Source organism: Typopeltis vanoorti, chromosome 22 (genome assembly GCF_054136105.1).
Source record: "Typopeltis vanoorti isolate ZY-2024b chromosome 22, IOZ_Tvanoo_1.0, whole genome shotgun sequence".
In the NCBI taxonomy this organism is placed as follows: Eukaryota; Metazoa; Arthropoda; class Arachnida; order Uropygi; family Thelyphonidae; genus Typopeltis; species Typopeltis vanoorti.
The window spans coordinates 21,308,431-21,327,439 of NC_143570.1; the positions used below are offsets into that span (position 1 = coordinate 21,308,431).

Below are 19,009 nucleotides of genomic sequence, written 5' to 3' on the forward strand. Positions count from 1 at the left end.
ATTTTTAGTGAAGATGGTAAATTAAATATGGAAATAGACAACAGAATCAACAAAGCTGGTATGGTAGGAAGTCAACTGAATAAATTTATATGAAATAAGAGAGAAATCAGTCAAAACACTAAAGTTGCTGTATACAAGACAGTGTTCAAACCAGTTTTAACTTATGGATTTGAGAGCTGGGTCAGAAGTAAAACACTTGACCAAAGACTAGAGACCAAGATATGAGAGTCCTGAGAAAGATTAGAGGCGTGAACAGATGGCATCAATGGCAATATCATATTAAAAACGAGGATATTAGGAAAGAACTTGACATTGTCAGCATCCAGGAAAGCATTAGCAGAGCTAATCTTGGGTGGTATGGTCACTTAAACAGAATAGGCGAGGAAAGATTAGCAAAACAAGTGTTCTCTGCCAGGTTGGTAGGAAAACAACCCCAGAGGAAGACCAAGATATAGGTGGATTGATACTGTACAAAGTGCACTACACGATAGAAATATAAGATCTGATAATGTTGGAGTCTTGACAAGTAACAGACTGATTTGGAGGAAAATTGTAGATAGGAAGTTAGTAATGATGTAAATTTTTCATGTAGTACTATCATATCCTGTACACCCCTTGAGGGTACATGTCAGGAATTTGATAATGATGATGATGACATCATGCACCCCCCCCCACTCTCAAAACAAAACCTCCTGGTCAATCTAATACTAAGATCCCTTAGCTTTTCTACTTCTTGCAGTAAATCACCAATAATATAATACACAACTCTCCATTTCTGAATGATAGTGTATATACTGGGGAAAATTCTAAAGTGCAGCACCTTACATAAAGCTATGTTGAACTACCATGTTTGTTAGCCTATTTAAATATTCCTGATGAGCCAATACATCTTTACTGATAACTCTTCCCAACTTTACATTACCTGCAAACAGTTGAATAGCTCACCCAAAGCATTCATAACTATTAACAGCAGAGTGGTTGAGCAATAGTGGCTCAAGGTCAGAGCCCTACTGAATTCCACTTATCACCATCCTTTTTGACAATGCTTCTCAATACACATCTCTTTAATATAATATCTATAAGACAGCTAGTCTGTTATTCAATCCACAACTAATTATCCAATTTTATTTGCTCCAATTTAAATGCTAATTCAATATGACTATTTCTCAATTGTCTGCAAATTATGTCACAGGGCCAATGGAACTTTATGAACTGTTGTTAATAATGATGATATTTGTATCAACTGTTGGAGAACATGCCAAAGATGGTAGACGACCCTCATTGTCCAGTATCATGTTTACTGGAGGCCTAATGCCATGTCTAGTCTACAGAGAAAGAGGTTTGACTTCTGTGAATGATACACCTTTGAATGTCTGCCAAAACTATTGTTGAGATCATGAACCTTGCCCATTCAAGAGTAGAACAGGAAAATTGTTACACAGATTGGTCGCTAGATAATATAGGACCACACATGATGGAAACACATTGGAAAGTTTTATAGTCAACTGATGCATAATCATTATGCTTCAATCTACTACCAGATTGTGTCTTGAGAGAGCATGGTATGTTGGAGGGGGGGGGAGACTCTCTGTCGAAGTCATATTAAACTAGGAGACTATTCTCACTGAATGTTACTATTCTTTATTGAACTTTTCCAACACTAACATGAAAATAAAACAATTAAATATTGTGCCAGTGCTGTAAAAAAAAAATTCCTTCCATCTGCTTTACTAAGACTGATGGCATAAATGATGTGCATCACCATATCCAGACCTGACCTGTTTTTGGGTGAATCTCCAATAGCAACTACAACAACTTTAAACGGTCCAAATTACAATTGGTAGGATTCCTTCCTGAACAACTCTGACGCATGAGCATTTGTACAGTCATGAAAAAAATTACATCATTACTAACTTCCTATCTACAATTTTCCTCCAAATCAGTCTTACTTATCAAGACTCCAATCCACCTATATCTTGTTCTTCCTCTGGGTCGTTTTGTTGCCAACCTGGCAGAGAACACTTGTTTTGCTAATCTTTATTTGACCATTCTGTTTAAGTGACCATACCACCTGAGATTAGCTCTGCTAACGCATTCCTGGATGCTGACAATGTCAAGTTCTTTCCTAATATCCTCATTTTTAATATGATATTGCCATTGATGCCATCTGTTCACACCTATAATCTTTCTCAGGACTCCCATAACTGCGGTCTCTGGTCTTTGGTCATCTGTTTTACTTCTGACCCAGCTCTCAGATCCATAAGTTAAAACTGGTTTGAACACTGTCTTGTATACAGCTAATTTAGTGTTCCGACTAATTTCTCTCTTATTCCATATGAATTTATTCAATTGACTTCCCACCATACCAGCTTTGTTGATTCTGCTGTCTATTTCTATATTTAATTTACCATCTTCACTAAAAATCGTGCCTAAGTAACTAAATGTTTTACTTGTTCCACAGGTTCTCCATTCACAACACAGTTGACATTTTCAATGATTCTGCCTATTTTCGTTGTCTTTGTCTTTTTATTGCTGACCTTCATACCATATCTATTACAACAGTTATTCAATTTAGTCAGAGAATCTTGAAGACTTGTAGCAGATTTATTTAGAAGTATAACATCATCCGCATAAAGCAAAGAGCTGACATTAACATCTCCAATTTTGATATCATGTTTAATACCACTTTCCTTCGTAATGTGATCCATATAGATAATGAATAACAGAGGGGATAATGTACATCCTTGTCTCACACCAGATTTAACATTAAACCATCTTCCTGTACTTCCTTCAATTCTAACTGCTGACTTACAACTCAAATAAAGACTAAGTATTGCTTGATATAATGCCCCATTGACACCATATAACTGTAGCATATTGAATAGCTTCTCTCTTGGCAGCTTGTCATATGCCTTTTCCAATTCGACAAAACTTAAATACAGATCTTTGTTATATTCCCATGCTTTCTCGACTATTTGTCTTAAAGTGAAGATCTGATCCTGACAGCCTCTATCTGGCCTGAATCCAGCTTGTTCTTAACCCAGCTTTTCTTCCACAATTCTTCTCAACCGTTTCTCAAGTATACTTGCATAGATCTTGCCAGGAACACTCAGTAGGGAAATACCTCTGTAATTCTCACATTCAGTTTTATTTCCCTTTTTATATATGGGTACTATGAGAGCTCTACTCCAATCATCGGGAATTCGTCCCTCTTTCCAGGCTTTCTGAACTATGCAGTGCAGCCACTGCAAGACTTTTATACCACCATACTTCAGCATTTATGGTCGAATATCATCTACTCCTGCTGCTTTTCCACATTTCAAGCCTCTGATGGCTTTTTCTACTTTAAGTATGGATATGTATTCCTGACTGCATGCCTGGTCAGTGTTTTTTAACACTGTGCTGTCATCACTGCTTGTTTCATTTAGCAGTTTTTCAAAGTAATTACTCCATACTTCAAGGATATCTTTTCCTCCCATTTTCATGTCACCTTTATCATCTCTAACTCCTTTTACAGCACTCTTTCCTCCATTCCTAAGCTTCTTGAATTCTTGAAAATATTCTCCAGAATATTTTGCCACCTTCTTGATATTTATTTTCTATATTCTTGCCAAAGTCCTTCCATGACTTTTGTTTAGCTAGTTTTACACAGTGTTTAGCATTCTTGCATTTGTTTCTGTATTCTCTAAGAGCACAAGCTGATTTATTTGCCAGGAACTTTTGATAGGCTTTCTTCTTTTCCTTCACTGCCTCTTTCACTTCCTGTGTCCACCATAGAGTTCTAATTTTTCTATCCTTACTTCACCACATGCCTCTCTAGCTGAATCAATCAGGGCCTTCTTCAAGGCTTGCCACTGAATCTCCAAGGTTTGATTCCTGTTCTCAAACTCTTTCATATTTTCTTCAATAATCTTTGTGTATTTTAGTCTACAGTTCACATCTGAGAGCTGCTCAACTTTTATCCGCTTTAAAACTTTCTTACATGTTATTCTTTTCAATATGAAATTCAATTTTATCCTGCTCAAGACTAAATAGTGATCACTTCCAATTTCAAATCCTCTGTACACTCTGGTGTCCTGCTCCAGAGAGAAAACATCACTATCAACAATAACATAGTCAATGAGCCTTTTCTCATTCCTTGCCTCTTCTCTCCATGTGAATTTGTGCACATTTTTATGTTGGAACATGGTGCTAGTAATAACCAGTCCATGTCCTGAGCAGAAATCCAACAAATATTTGCCATTATTATTAGCTTTGCTCTTTTCTCCAAATTTTCCCAAAATATTTTTGTATGTCTCACAATCATTTCCTACTCTGCTATTTAGATCCCCAACAAGGACCAACTTTTCCTTTTTCATTGTGTCAGTTGCTTTTTCTAAAGCCTCAAAAAATTCCTCCACTTCTACCTTAGTAGAACCTTCTGTGGGACCATAGGCACAAATAAGTTTCATTGTCCAGTTTCAATTCTCATATTTGCCCGCATTACTCTACTTGAGACTGACTGCCATTCAAGAAGATTAGCCTCATATTTTGTGTTGAATACTATAGCTACTTCTTCTTTTCCTTGATTGTCATTGCCTGAATATAACATTTTGTATTTATTGCTCAGAAAGATCTCACCAGTTTTTGTCTTTTTTGTTTCAGTCACCCATATTATGTCGATCTGGTTCTTATCTAATTCCTCAGCTAGCTCCATTTCTTTGCCATTCAGGCTTTTTATGTTGATAGTACCAATCTTTAACTCTGGTGATGTTGAGTTGGGGTGTGTTTTCAGATTTGTTCCAGTAGCTGACTTTTCGCTGTTTGCCCTGGTTCCCTGGCAAAAACAACAGGGGCCTTGTTTAACCAGGCGACGCCCCAGCCGGCATAAAATTTTGTCATGTTGTACCATCATTTTTTATTTTGGTTTAACCAATAAGAATATAATTTGGTCGGCTAAATCCCAAATTGCCAGCCCATCCTCATTCGTTCAGTATCCAAGTAGATACCCAACAGGGTGCACCACGAGGAGGCGAGGATTGGTCATTAGGTCAGAAGCCCTGGTCGGTTCTCCGCATTCCTTTAAAGGCTATGTGGAGGTCTCCTCTCAGTTATGCAGCTTTGACCCTTAAGCACCCCATCAAGCAGAACAGTCTGTTCAAAACAGCAATGTCATGATGAGATGTCAGCAAGCATATTAAGAAAATGTCTGGCTTTGCCACAAGATATGTCCTTGGATTACTATTCATTCAATTATATGTTATAGATATTGGAGAAAGAATAAAGGGAGGCATCTGATCATTTACTGAAATCACTAAGTTGAGTAGGATAATTACAAGAGAGAGAGAGAGATTCCAAATGTGGAGTGCAAGAGATTCTAAGTGCCTTTTAAATTCTGTTATGATAAAATAACCAATGGATGTCAGTTTAATGCTGCTAAATGCAAGATTATGCACTTTGAACTGATGGAAATTCAGGCAGAATACTTCCCTGATGGGAATGAAATATTACAATGATCCTAAATTTCCACATAAAATTCAGGAGTCACTGTAAAGATAGCATCTGGATGTGCTCCACTTGGATCTAGTTACGTGGATTCAGATAGGCTCACATGGGTTTGCAGAAACAGCACAGAAAGAGATAGGTAACCAGATGCTATCAGGACTGCAATTTACAAACCTGGAAACTGAGAGAATGAGATTAGGATGTAGGATTAGATTTTTGTCATGCTGAGGGAATGGATTCATAATGATGTTCATTGTCAGTGAGGAGAATAATACTTTCTATATTCGTGAACTCCTTTGAAGAATTCATATAATAATAATGCAGAAAATGCATGTTCTCTGGCTACCTAACAGATACATATCTTGCTTGTATAACAAAACAGTCACTTGTGACTGTTGATAAGGACAATGTGCTTGGAATGGCCAGCTCATTATTATGACCTGCTGCTGAAATGAGTGGCATGTTATACAAGCCAAATATCAACAACTGGATAACATAAAATTTTCTGTGATGATAACAGTTATTATTATATCCTGTACATCTTTTGGAGAATACCTGAGGTTATTTTGCTGGTCTGACTAGCCAAGTAGATAATGCACCTGTTCTCCAAATTATAGGTCATTAGTTTGAATCCCAATATGGGCATGGATGTTGGTGAATTTCAATTTATTATTATTATCCTAACTCCATGGAGTCGCAGATTCATCTAGGAGATCACTTTTGTCATACACACTGTGCATCTTACTGCACCTTAAACATATTCAAATTCTCTGCAGACACCATGCTCTCAGGCAATGCATTCCAATCATTCACAACTCACCATGCAAAAAACCTGCTTCTCGCTCACACCTTCCTTATACAGCTTCTCTTGTTCTTCCACCATTTTAATTAATGTTGAAAACTTCTTCAACATTAATCCTATGACAAGCCTTTACTAACTTGTACATCTCTATCATATCACTCCTCTTCATCTTATGCACCAAACTCTGAAAATTGCATTGTCTCAACCTTTCTTCATATTCAACATTCCAGAGATCAGAAACTATTTTGGTCAATCGCCTCTCGATCCTCTCCAACATCTCTTCATCCTTTTGAAAACCAGGTGACCAAATCTGTGCACAGTAGTCCATATGTGGCCTAATCAGAGCCTTAATACAATGGAACCAGAATCTTCTTACTTCTACAAATCAGTGTTCTCTGCATCATTCTCAGAATTTGTTGTGTTGTGCACACAATTTTGGCAATATGTTCTCTAAATTTCAGATCCTTATCCACCAAACCCCAAGATCTCTTATTTCCTCCACTTAACAATATATTCCCACCAAAAGAGTAAATTCTACACCCCATCTTTGTTTTCCAAATTATAAAACCTTACATTTTGCAACATTGAATTGGCATCCCCACTCCCACATCCATTCAATCAATCTATTCAAGTCTTCTTGTAAGGTCACAACATCTGCTCTAATCTTCCATAGTTTATCCCAACTTTGCATCATCTGCAAACAGCTGTACATTTCCATTCAAATCTTTCTGAGTGGGTCAAGCGCTACGAACGTGTTTTGAAGAGCTCCTGATTCAGATAAGTTTTACTAGGAATAATTAAGTATATATGCGTAATTGTTTAAGTAAGAGCGGCTGTAAACGTTGTACGCTACCGATATTATTAGTGTGGGGTTTTTTTCCTTGCTTAAACTAAATACTAAAACGTTAATATTAGACCTAGTAACCTGCAGAGAAAAAAAAAAAAAAAATGGCGGCGGCATTGTCATTCCATGATTTTAATTTGGATTTCAGTCGGTTCGTTAAGTGTGAGGTCTGTTATATGTATTCCTTCGACTACATAAATGATTTGTGGATGTTTAGTGCGGATGGAAGAAGGGTGTGTGAGAAATGTGACCTGAACGAGGAATTGATGAATGCGAGTATGAAGTTGATGACAGAAAGTGCTAGTACCGATTGTGTCGCGAGTGCACGTTTGAAAGAGAAGGATGGCGCGAAAGACAGGCGAAAAAATGTTAAAAAATCAGGAAAAAAGAAAAAGAGCGATTTGACAACCGTAACGGATGTTAAAAGGGACGAAAGTGAGGCGGAAAGAAACGAAATTGAGAGAACGAATGAAAGTAGAAATGGCGTGGTGCAGAAATTGCAAGTAAAAAAAATCGAAAGAATGAATGATAGCGAAAAAAGAATGAATGATAGTGAAAGTTGGACGCATGTTGGAACGAAAGTACTGAACCAAAGAAAGATGAATGACAGTAAAAGTGAGAAGAATGATAGCGAAAGTTGGACGCATGTTAGTCTGAAAGTACGGAAACAAAGAAAGATATGTGAGAGTGAAAGTGAGAAGAATGATAGTGAAAGTTGGACGTATGTTGGACCGAAAATACGGAAACAAAGAAGGATGAATGAGAGGGAAAGTGAGAAGAGGGGGTCGAGAGTTAGAAAGTTAGAAAGATTTAATGATAGAGTGAATGTGTCGCGAGGTTCAGAAGGTGAATTGGATTGGATGAAGCAAGAAATGAAATGGATGCGGAATGAAATTAAGAGAATTCAGGTCAAAACTATTAAAATAAATCATGATGGCATGAAAGAGATAACAAAAGATGAGCGAGTGGCGTTGTATGGCGACTCCATTATTAAAGGTGTGCTAGAGGATAAAATGCACAAGGTATGTTTTCCAGGCGGTAAAATGAGTAGAGTGATTGAGGCATTGAATATGAGGCGGGAACGAGCAAAAGAGTTAATTGTATTAATTGGTACGAATGATTTGAGAGAGAACAAAGAGCATGTCAAAATGAATGTCAGGAGACTGCTTGGAAAGATAAAGGAGAATAGTGTGACAGGAAGGGTGGTCAGTGTGTTGCCTAGGTATGATTGTGGTGAAATGAGGCGGAGATCAAGGATTATGAATGATATTCTGGCTGAAATGTGTGAGGAGATGGGAGTACAGTTTGTTAATGTGTGGAATGAGTTTGAGGGACGAAGTGAGCTGTATGGGAGCGATGGACTGCATTTGAGTGGTTATGGTGTGAGTCGCTTGGAGAGACTGCTGCTGGAAGGTAGAGAAGTGAATAGAGAGAATGAATCAGATCGAGAGGGGAGTGATGTGGAAGAGCAGGAGAGTAAGACAGGAGAGATTGAAGGAGTGGAAATGAATGTGGAAGTGAGTGGTATGAGTATAGAAAATGAGAGAATGGGTGTGCAAGAGGAGCAGGGAAACGGCGAGGCTCAGGGTGGACAGGGATACACAGCGTGAGAAAGGTGGATGCTCCAAGAGGAGGTGAGAGAATGTGTAGGCAGGAAAGTAATGGGATGATCAGGGATCAAAAGGAAACAGATGGAATTGCAAAGGGTTCTAAAATGAAGAAGCAGAAAGGGAAATGGCCCCAGTCCAGCATGGAGAGATCACATCGAGTGAGTGGTATCAGTGGAACTAGCTGTAGATCCAGAAATGAGTTGTTGTGTTTGTATACCAATGCTAGAAGTATAAGAAACAAGGCGGATGAAATGGTTGCACTAATTGCGTCTGTGCACCCAGAGATTGTCGGAATAAGTGAGACATGGTTAGATGAGGATGACATCCTGACAGGAATAGAGATGGAAAGGTATGATGTGTTTCGTGAGGATAGAAGAGGTAAAAAGGGAGGGGGAGTGCTATTGATGATAGAGAAAGAGTTATGTCCATACAAGGTAGAGATGCAAGAGGGAAATGGGGCCAGTGGTTTTGAGGCAGTATGGTGTGAGATAGAGGTGAATAGAATCAAATACTTGGTGGGATGTTGTTATAGACCTGGTAATGTGGATGGTGGTGATAGTGAAATGTATAGTCAAATAAGCCAAGCAAATAAGAAAAGGGTGATCATTATGGGTGATTTTAATTATGGCAATATAGACTGGAATGAAGAGATAGCAACTGGAAGTAAAGAAAATGAGTTTCTTGAGTTTTTGAGGGATAACTAACTCAGACAGTATGTAACAGAGGGCACAAGAGGATTAAGGGTCTTGGATTTGGTCATCTCATCGGAGGATGTAATTATCAATGAGGTATCAAATCATCCACCAATTGGTGAAAGTGACCATGAGGTGATTACTTGGGTGGTTGCCAGCAGTGCAAGGACCCCTGTGAAAAAAGGGTATAAATTGTGGAACTACAAGGGGGTGATTATGAAGAGCTCAGGAGACAGCTTGCAGGTGTAGCATGGAATGAGGAGTTAGTTGGAAAAGAGATCAATGCAGCTTGGGGGATTTTCAAAAAATATTTAGTGGATGCAATGTCTAAATATATACCACGGGTGAGAAGGTTAAATAAGTTAGGTGTGAGATGGATGAATAAAGAGATTAAGCATGCAATACAGAGAAAAAGGGCATTGTGGAGGCAGCATAAGAGAAGTGGAAGTAACCAATTTCATGAGTTCTACAAAGACCAGGCAAGGAGAGTGACTTGGTTGGTGAGAGTAGCTAAAGAGAGGTATGAACAGCAGTTAGCTAATGAAGCTAAAAAGAATCCTAGGGAGTTCTTTCGATATGTAGCCAGCAAAAGAAAGAATGATTATGGAAGGATGACATTGATTGGAGGAAATGGTATAAAGACAGCTGTTGCAGAATGTGTGGTGGAGATACTTAATGAGCAGTTCATAAAGATCTTTCAATCTTGTGAATGTGACTTCATGGAGAGATTAAGAGTAGTTGATGATGGGGAGGAGAGACTGACTGTAAGTGAGCAAGAGGTGTTTGGGGAGTTGAGTAAACTAGATGTAAATAAGGCTGTGGGACTTGATAATATATCACCACGTATTCTGAAGGAATGTGCCAGAGAGTTGACACCTGCCTTGACATATTTTTTTAATACGAGTCTTGCACTTGGTCAAGTCCCTAAAGAGTGGAAGGAGGGCAAGATTGTGCAACTTCATAAAGGAGGTGATCGAACTCAAGCATCAAACTATAGGCCTATCTGTGTGTCAGGTGTTGTGGTTAAGTTGTTGGAGAAGCTTGTGAGAACTAGGATCCAGAGTTGGGTTGACAACAATGGTATAATCTTTGATGGACAGCATGGATTTGCTAAAGGGAGGTCGTGTTTTAATAATCTACTTACTTATTACAATAAAGTGACTGCTTCCTTGGACAGAGGAGAAGGATACACAGTAATATACTTGGATTTTACAAAAGCTTTTGATAGAGTACCTCATGATAAGTTGACAGTCAAACTAGAGCAGATGGGGTTGGATATTAGATTAGTGCATTGGATTGGAGACTGGCTATCTGATAGGTATCAACAAGTTGTGTATGGGGGTGCAATATCCAGGAAAAGGAAAGTCACTAGTGGAGTGCCTCAGGGATCTGTTTTAGGGCCATTACTATTTAACTTGTATATTAATGATATTGGCGAAGATTTGGATGGAGATATTCAGTTGTTTGCAGATGATGCAAAGTTGGGACGAACCATAAAGAGTAGTGAAGATGTTGTGGCCTTGCAGGAAAACTTGAATAAATTGAGTTATTGGGCAAGCAAATGGGGATGTGAGTTCAATGTTGCAAAATGTAAGGTTTTAAAATTTGGAAAACAAAGATGGGATGCAGAATTTATGCTTGGTGAGAATATATTGTTGGAAGTAGAGGAAATAAGAGATCTGGGGGTGATAGTGGATAAGGATCTAAAATTTAGGGGACACATCGCCAAAATTGTGAAGACAACACAAAGACTTCTGGGAATGATGAGGAGGACACTGACGTGTAGAAGTAGGGAGATTCTTGTTCCATTGTATAAGGCTTTGATTAGGCCACACATGGACTATTGTGCCCAGATTTGGTCACCTGGTTTTCAGAAGGATGAAGAGATGTTGGAAAGGGTCCAAAGGCGACTGACTAAGGTAGTTTCTGACCTCTGGAATGTCGAGTATGAGGAAAGATTGAAAAGATGTAATTTGCAGAGTCTAGTGGAGAGAAGGAAGAGGGGAGATATGATAGAGACCTACAAGTTGGTAAGGGGTTGTTATAGGATCAATGGTGGAGAAGTTCTACAGAGAATAGTGGGAGATCAGGGGAGAACCAGAGGTCATACCTGGAAACTGTATAAAGAGGGTGTGAGTAGGGGAGTGAGAGGCAGGTTTTTTTCGTGCAGAGTTGTGAATGATTGGAATGCCTTGCCTGAGAGTGTGGTGTCTGCAAGGAGTTTGAATGTGTTTAAGACCCGGTATGATGAGATGTGTGTGAGATAAAAGGACCTCCTAGATGAGTCTTTGACTCCATGAGGTCTTGTTTAATAATAATAATAATAATAATAATTAACATACAGGTTAAACCGCAATGGCTCTAAAACTGACCCCTGAAGTGCACCACTACTGACTTTCCTATTCTGGGATATTGTCCCTTCCCATACATAATTTGTTGATACCTATCAAACAGTCAATATTCGAGCCAATGCACTAGTCTAATATCCAACCAAACAAAAACAAAAAAAACTTGGAAGGGGGTGAGACTCGACCCCATACCTCTGAAGAGACTGGTTTATAGCACCAGTCCTTCAGAGGACCTTAGAACGCTCAACCACCCTACTGACATCAATGATGAATTTCATTGCTCAGTGCAAAACCACAAACTGCTTACTGGAAGCTTGAAGTGATATGAGAGATTTACAAACTTTTATGGGTGGGATTCACATAAAAAGTAATAATGATCACAATAAAAAAGATTATTAAAAATAATAATAATAACACTTAATACTATTTCTAGACCAGCATGGAATCAGGCTGAATAATGCAGGCATCAGAGTCCTTGCCATTCTACTCACTACAATAACTATCATACCACACCTTGAATTCTTGCAATGCCAATATACTTTTCAGTCTCAATCATATTACCTTTCCTCCTAACTTCTAAGCTCTATAAACAACACTCTCAATCTATCCTGTACACTCTTTTTCACATCTCGATCAGTGATCTCCAGCATTTCCTCATTTCTTGTATATTCAGGACCCAAAATCTATACATAGTAGTCTAAATGTGGTCTGATTAATGCCTTTTACAACAGCACTTATCACTGTCCTTCTCAATAAGGTGGCAATCTGTTGGGTAATTTTCACAACTGCTGAGGTATGTCCCCTAAATGTCAGCATTTTATTCATGATCATTTCACAATTCCTTACTTCATGTACTTCTTGGAATACAGTTTCACCTATTATATGATACACTGAATTCTATTTTCTCTGGACAAAGTACAGAATTAACAACAACGAACTTAACCCTGACTTATTTGACTAAAATACCAGCCTATTCAAATCCTTCTGAAGTGACATCTCAGTATTCTCTAATGTTATGTCACTTTTGCATCATCTGCAAACAAATGAATTTGTCTCTCTCTTTCCAACCCTTAAACCATATCATTAACTTGAAAAATAAACAATATGGGTCATCAGAACAGTCCTGTGGCATACTTCCCTGTACAGATCTCACTGATATGTATCAGCCAACCATTCCCATATCCAAGTTACCAACCTACTACTCATTCATAAACAAATGTCAAAAGTTACAAATCAGAATATTCAGAGTTTGTTAATCCTACCATCTTTGTTTTACTCAGTAGTCCAAGTGTGCTCTGACCAGTGCTTTATACAGTGACACAACCACTTCCTTATCCCTACATATTAGAGTACTTCTTATCATAGCAGCACTACAATGCGCAGCCTTTGCAACACTAGCAATATGCCCTCTAAACTTCAGTCTACTATCAACCATCACTCCCAAATCTAATCTCATCCACTTCCTGCAGTACAGCCCTGTTGATACAGTACACAGCCTTATATTTCTGCCCTCCAAAATGCAACACCTTGCACTTATTGATATTAAAACTACAACCCCACTCCTCTGTCCAAATCAAAAGTCTATTCAAATCTTCCTGAAGGGAATTAACATCAGCAGTGCTACTTATAATTCTTTCCAACTTTTCATCATCAGCAAACAACTGAAGATTTATGAACAAGTAAATATAAGTAAACCAGTATATAATAGGTGAAACTGTATCCCAAGAAGTACAGAAGGTAAGGAATTGTGGAATGATCATGAATAAAATGTTGACATTTAGGGACATACCACAGTTTCTCATTCTCTGTTGTGTTATTTTGAATATTTTATAAAAATATTCAAAAATTTAAATCACAAATGAAATATGCAAGCTGACTACTAGAAAAGCTGATGCAAAGTAATTTCAGAAGTAAACATGAATGTACTATAGCTGGTGTCAGGCTAATGTAAATTGGGTTATTTAGAATTAATGCTAAGGCACAAAAGCTATTAAGCAATCTGTTATGTTTAGCATATATGTCATAAAATACCTGGAAAAATTCCAAGTTTTTGGAAGAAAAATTCCACCACATCTCTCTCAAATAAGCTAATTCAGTTTCAGTTGAAAAGGTCCTTCATGGTGTTCTTGAATGGAAATCAAATCCATTTTTTTTTTTTTTTGCATTCTTTCTACTGTTTTGATTGTATTAAAACAGATGTGGTTAATCTTTAACCTTATCTAATATCAGCCATTTGAACAGTCTAAAGAATGCAAAAAAACATTTTAGTCTAGTATGCAAAGCTAAAAGCAGAACAATAATAGTACACATTAGGGCTGGATCTACAGGAGAATAATAGGTCATGTTTTACATATGACTTGTTATTCTCCTATGGGAACACCCTAATGTGTTAGGATGTATCCATTGTTACACGTGTTAAATTTAGTTTATTATTTTACACTGTGTTAAGTCTTGCATTATTATCATTAGTAGTAGTAGTACGGGCAATTCCAAGGAGTCCTTAGACTCATTGAGGGAGGCCCTAACATCATGTCAAGAACAACTATTCAACATTCACACAGTATCTATCATACTTCGCCTTGAACTCATTTATAGTCATGGCACCCACAACAGACTCTGACAGCTTATTCCACTCATTCACCACTTTCCAAGTAAAAACCTAGATCTAACACCTTTGTTAACCACACTCTTGCCCAGCTTCCATGGATGGCCCCCTAGTCCTCCCACCACCAGTCCTATTCTCAAAAATATCTTCTGAATTAATCTTATAGAAACCCTTCAGTAATTTGAATGTCTCAATCATATCACCCCCTTTCCACCTATCAACCAATTTCTGCAACCCACAAATCTTCAACCTGTTCTCATAAGGTTCATTCCATAGACTTGCTATCATCTTGGTCACTCGTCTCTGGATCCTCTCCACCTCCATTATTAGTGATATCATTACAGAACTTTCTTACTGAAATGTCTTGCGAATGAATGAATAGCAAATGATGTTATTAATAATTCAATAAATCCCTGATATGCTATTCCTAGGAAAGAAAGAATGTTCAATAATGGAATACTGTGAGTTGGCATAATCAAAAGCAATATAAAATATTATTATTATTATTATTACTCCAAGACCTCATGGAGTCAAAGACTCATCTGGGAGGTCCTTTTATCACACACACACACAGTTCATCATACCATGCCTTGAACACATGCAAACTCCTTGCAGACACCACACTCTCAGGCAAGGCATTCCAATCGTTTACAACTCTGCATGAAAAAAACCTACCCCTCACACTCTCTTTATACAGTTTCCAGGGATAACCTCTGGTTCTCCCCCCAATCTTCCACTATTTTCTGTAGAACTTCTCCACCATTGATCCTATAACAACCCCTTATCAATTTGTAGGTCTCTATCATATCTCCCCTCTTCCTCCTGTCCACCAGACTCTGCAAATTACATCTTCTCAATCTTTCCTCATACTCGACATTCCAGAGATCAGAAACTACCTTAGTCAATCGCCTTTGGCCCCTTTCCAACATCTCATCATCTTTCTGAAAACCAGATAACCAAATCTGGACATAACAGTCCATGTGTGGCCTAATCAAAGCCTTATACAATGGAACAAGAATCTCCTACTTCTACATGTCAGTGTCCTCCGCATCATTCCCAGAAGCCTTTGTGCTGTCTTCACAATTTTGGCGATGTGTCCCCTAAATTTTAGATCCTTATCCACTATCGCCCCCAGGTCTCTTATTTCCTCTACCTCCAACAATATATTCTCACCAAGCATAAATTCTGCATCCCATCTTTGTTTTCCAAATTTTAAAACCTTCCATTTTGCAACATTGAACTCACATCCCCATTTCTGTGCCCAATCACTCAATCTATTCAAGTCTTCCTGTAAGGCCACAACACCTTCACTACACTTCATGGTTCGTCCCAACTTTGCATCATCTGCAAACAACTGAATATCTCCATCCAAATCTTCAGCTATTCATTAATATACAAGTTAAACAGTCTTATTTCACTACGCGTTATTCCCGCTTCCTATGCAGGTCCGCGTGTTATTTAGATGCAACTTTTGTTAGTACCACTCCCAACTGACCTGTCGCCTAGCCTGCTGCTGGGGTGGTATATTTTTGACCGTAGTAGCGTATGTTCACAGGGCCAGTTTGCCTGCTTGCGGGATGAAAAACGCTAGATAAACTGGCAGAAAAAACCCTACTGCCTGTGCCCAAGACCGACTAACTTGGCTATGGCTGAGGAAGATCCTCAAGTTCCTCACGTCTTTGACGGGAATCAAACCTGGGACACTTCTTCCCAGGTGACTTTTTAGAACTCTCTGCTATTGTTTAATTGTCACTCTATGATCCTGTGCTGATGATGCATATGACAATTAGGCAAAAATTTTGTGTAAGTTTTTTATGTGAGTTTTCCTCCATATGAGGAGTTAGCTGGAAAAGAGATCAATGCAGCTTGGGGGATTTTCAAAAACTATCTAGTTAGATGCAATGTCTAAGTGTATTCCAAGGGTGAGAATGTTAAATAAGGTAGGTGTGAGATGGATGAATAAAGAGATTAAGCATGCGATACAGAGAAAGAGGGCATTGTGGAGGCAGCATAAGAGAAGTGGAAATAACCAATTCTATGAGGTCTACAAAGACCATGCAAGGAGGGTGACTTGGTTGGTGAGGGTAGCTAAAGAGAGGTATGAAAAGCATATGGTTGCGAAGCGCAAAGCCACTAGGCTAACCGAGCAGACACACAAGTTAAACAGCAATGGCCCCAAAACAACCCCTGAGGCACTCCACTAGTGACTTTCCTTTTCCTGGATATTGCTCCCCCATACACAACTTGTTGATACCTATCAGATAGCCAGTCTCCAATCCAATGCACTAATCTAATATCCAACCCCATCTGCTCTAGTTTGACTATCAATTTATCATGAGGTACTCTAGCAAAAGCCTTTGCGAAATCTAAGTATATTACTGTGTATCCTTCTCCTCTGTCCAAGGAAGCAGTCACTTTATTGTAATAAGTAAGTAGATTACTAAAAATTACCTTTAGTCCCTTTAGCATATCCATGCTGTCCATCAAAGATAATACCATTGTTGTCAACCCAACTCTGGATCCTAGTTCTCACAAGCTTCTCCAACAACTTAACCACAACACCTGACACAGATAGGCCTATAGTTTGATGCTTGAGTTCAATCACCTCCTTTATAAAGTGACACAATCTTACCCTCCTTAGGGACTTGACCGAGTGCAAGACTCGGTCAAGACTCGGATGCTAATAAATTGTATTGTCTAATTTTGTTTTGACTTACAAGTGTAAGTCAAAACAAAGTTTGCATATAAAGTTTCTTCACAACTAGGCTATTTGTACATAGATTTATAACCAAGTGGGGAAAAAAAAAAGGATGTATTCCTCCCATCACTCGTATTAAAAAAATATGTCAAGACAGGTATCAACTCCCTGGCACATTCCTTCAGAATATGTGGTGATATATTATCAAGTCCCACAGCCTTATTAACCTCTAGTTTACTCAACTCCCCATATACATCTTGCTCACTTACAGTCAGTCTCTCCTCCCCATCATCTACTGCTCTCAATCTCTCCATGAAGTCACATTCACAAGATTGAAAGACCTTTATGAATTGCTAATTAAGTATCTCCACCACACATTCTGCAACAGCTGTCTTTATACCATTTTCTCCTATCAATATCATCCTTCTTTAATTATTCAGAATAATTAATTATTCTTTCTTTTGCTGGCTACATATTGAACTCCTTAGGATTCTTTTTGGCTTCATTAGCTAACTGCTGTTCATACTTCTCTTTAGCTACACTCACCAACCAAGTCACCCTCCTTGCCTGGTCTTTGTAGACCTCATGGAATTAGTTATTTCCACTTCTCTTATGCTGCCTCCACAATGCCCTCTTTCTCTGTATCACATGCTTAATCTCTTTATTCATCCATCTCACACCTACCTTATTTAAAATTCTGACCCTTGGAATACACTTACACATTGCATCTAACTAGATTTTTTGAAAATCCCCCAAGCTGCATTGATCTCTTTTCTAGCTAACTCCTCATATGGGGGAAAACTCACATAAAAAACTTACACAAAATGTTTGCCTAAGTGTCATATGCATCATCAGCACAGGATCATAGAGTGACAATTAAACAACGTAACAGAGAGTTCTAAAAAGCACCACCTAAGTAGCTAATGTAAGATAACTAATTCTGATTAAAGAAAGAATGCATGAATGCATTTCCATACAATCTTATGATAGCGCTTTTAGGGATGCTTCCATTAAGTATGCACTTTTCTAGGAACACCTCCTGAGCACTTTGTGTGTTATAAATTAAAGATACTGGAAGTTGTTGGAAGTTTTTCCACTTGGAAAAACTTCCAACAAATTTGTGTGTTAGATTAAGGAATGGATTAAATTTTAACTGAAGAATGCTTTCTTCTCACTTGTTAATAAAAATATGCAATGCTCTTATTAACAGTTCATAAAATATTCATGTATATTTTAGGAAAGCAGATGCATGGTGTAAAAGCACTACTTACTCTCTCTATTTCCTCTTGATCTTCATAGTCTGAAGAGTGTCCATCTTCACTGGTGCTAAAACTACTTCTACTCTGTAATATACAGTTACCACAACTGATATGTTAGTTAAAAAAAAAAAAGAAAAGAAAAGAAAAAAGAAGAAGCAAAGTGTATGAAATGCTGAGGTCAGAAAATAATTAATTGACGTAAACTCTGGTGTGTGAGATGCAATAATACTATTTATGAATTTTATAAGAGAAGCTATACATTTTTGTGTTGAAGAAACTATCAGCAGATATTAATTTAAATTTACATTATCCACATTATATTCAAAAGCAATTATTAGAATATTTGATTTTCTATGTTTTCCTGGAACGCTATGTTATGATCTTCTGATCTTAGTAAAATAATATAGGTTTCAGTACCATTCTCCAGAATGGATATCTATTCAGTCATACAAATACTTGGAATCAGCCAAATTTTTTTGTGCAGTGATCTATTGAGTGATTGTTATTCTTAGAATCTACTTAAAAAAAAAGTGAGATATCTGTAAAATCATTTTAAAAATGGGGTACTTCCAGTGCATTAGATGGTAATTAAGAGAGACTGTCTTTCCCACAAAGAAAGTGAAGCTTCATGTGACAATGCCAAATGATGCTGATGACATCAACATTA

General features: G+C 37.9%; 1 protein-coding gene across 2 annotated transcripts in view; it reads right to left on the reverse strand.

Annotated features, from left to right (window-relative positions):
* The window catches only part of LOC150094205 (SAM and SH3 domain-containing protein 1-like), a 476,307-nt gene that overhangs the window by 58,084 nt on the left and 399,214 nt on the right, over window positions 1-19,009 (reverse strand). The window contains exon 11 of one of the 2 annotated variants that reach the window (XM_090412129.1): window positions 18,355-18,426. The exons of the other annotated variant lie outside the window; for it this stretch is intronic. Coding sequence (XP_090268255.1) covers window positions 18,355-18,426 — 72 coding nt within the window. The remainder of the gene's footprint in view (window positions 1-18,354; window positions 18,427-19,009) is intronic. 2 annotated transcript variants of the gene reach the window in all.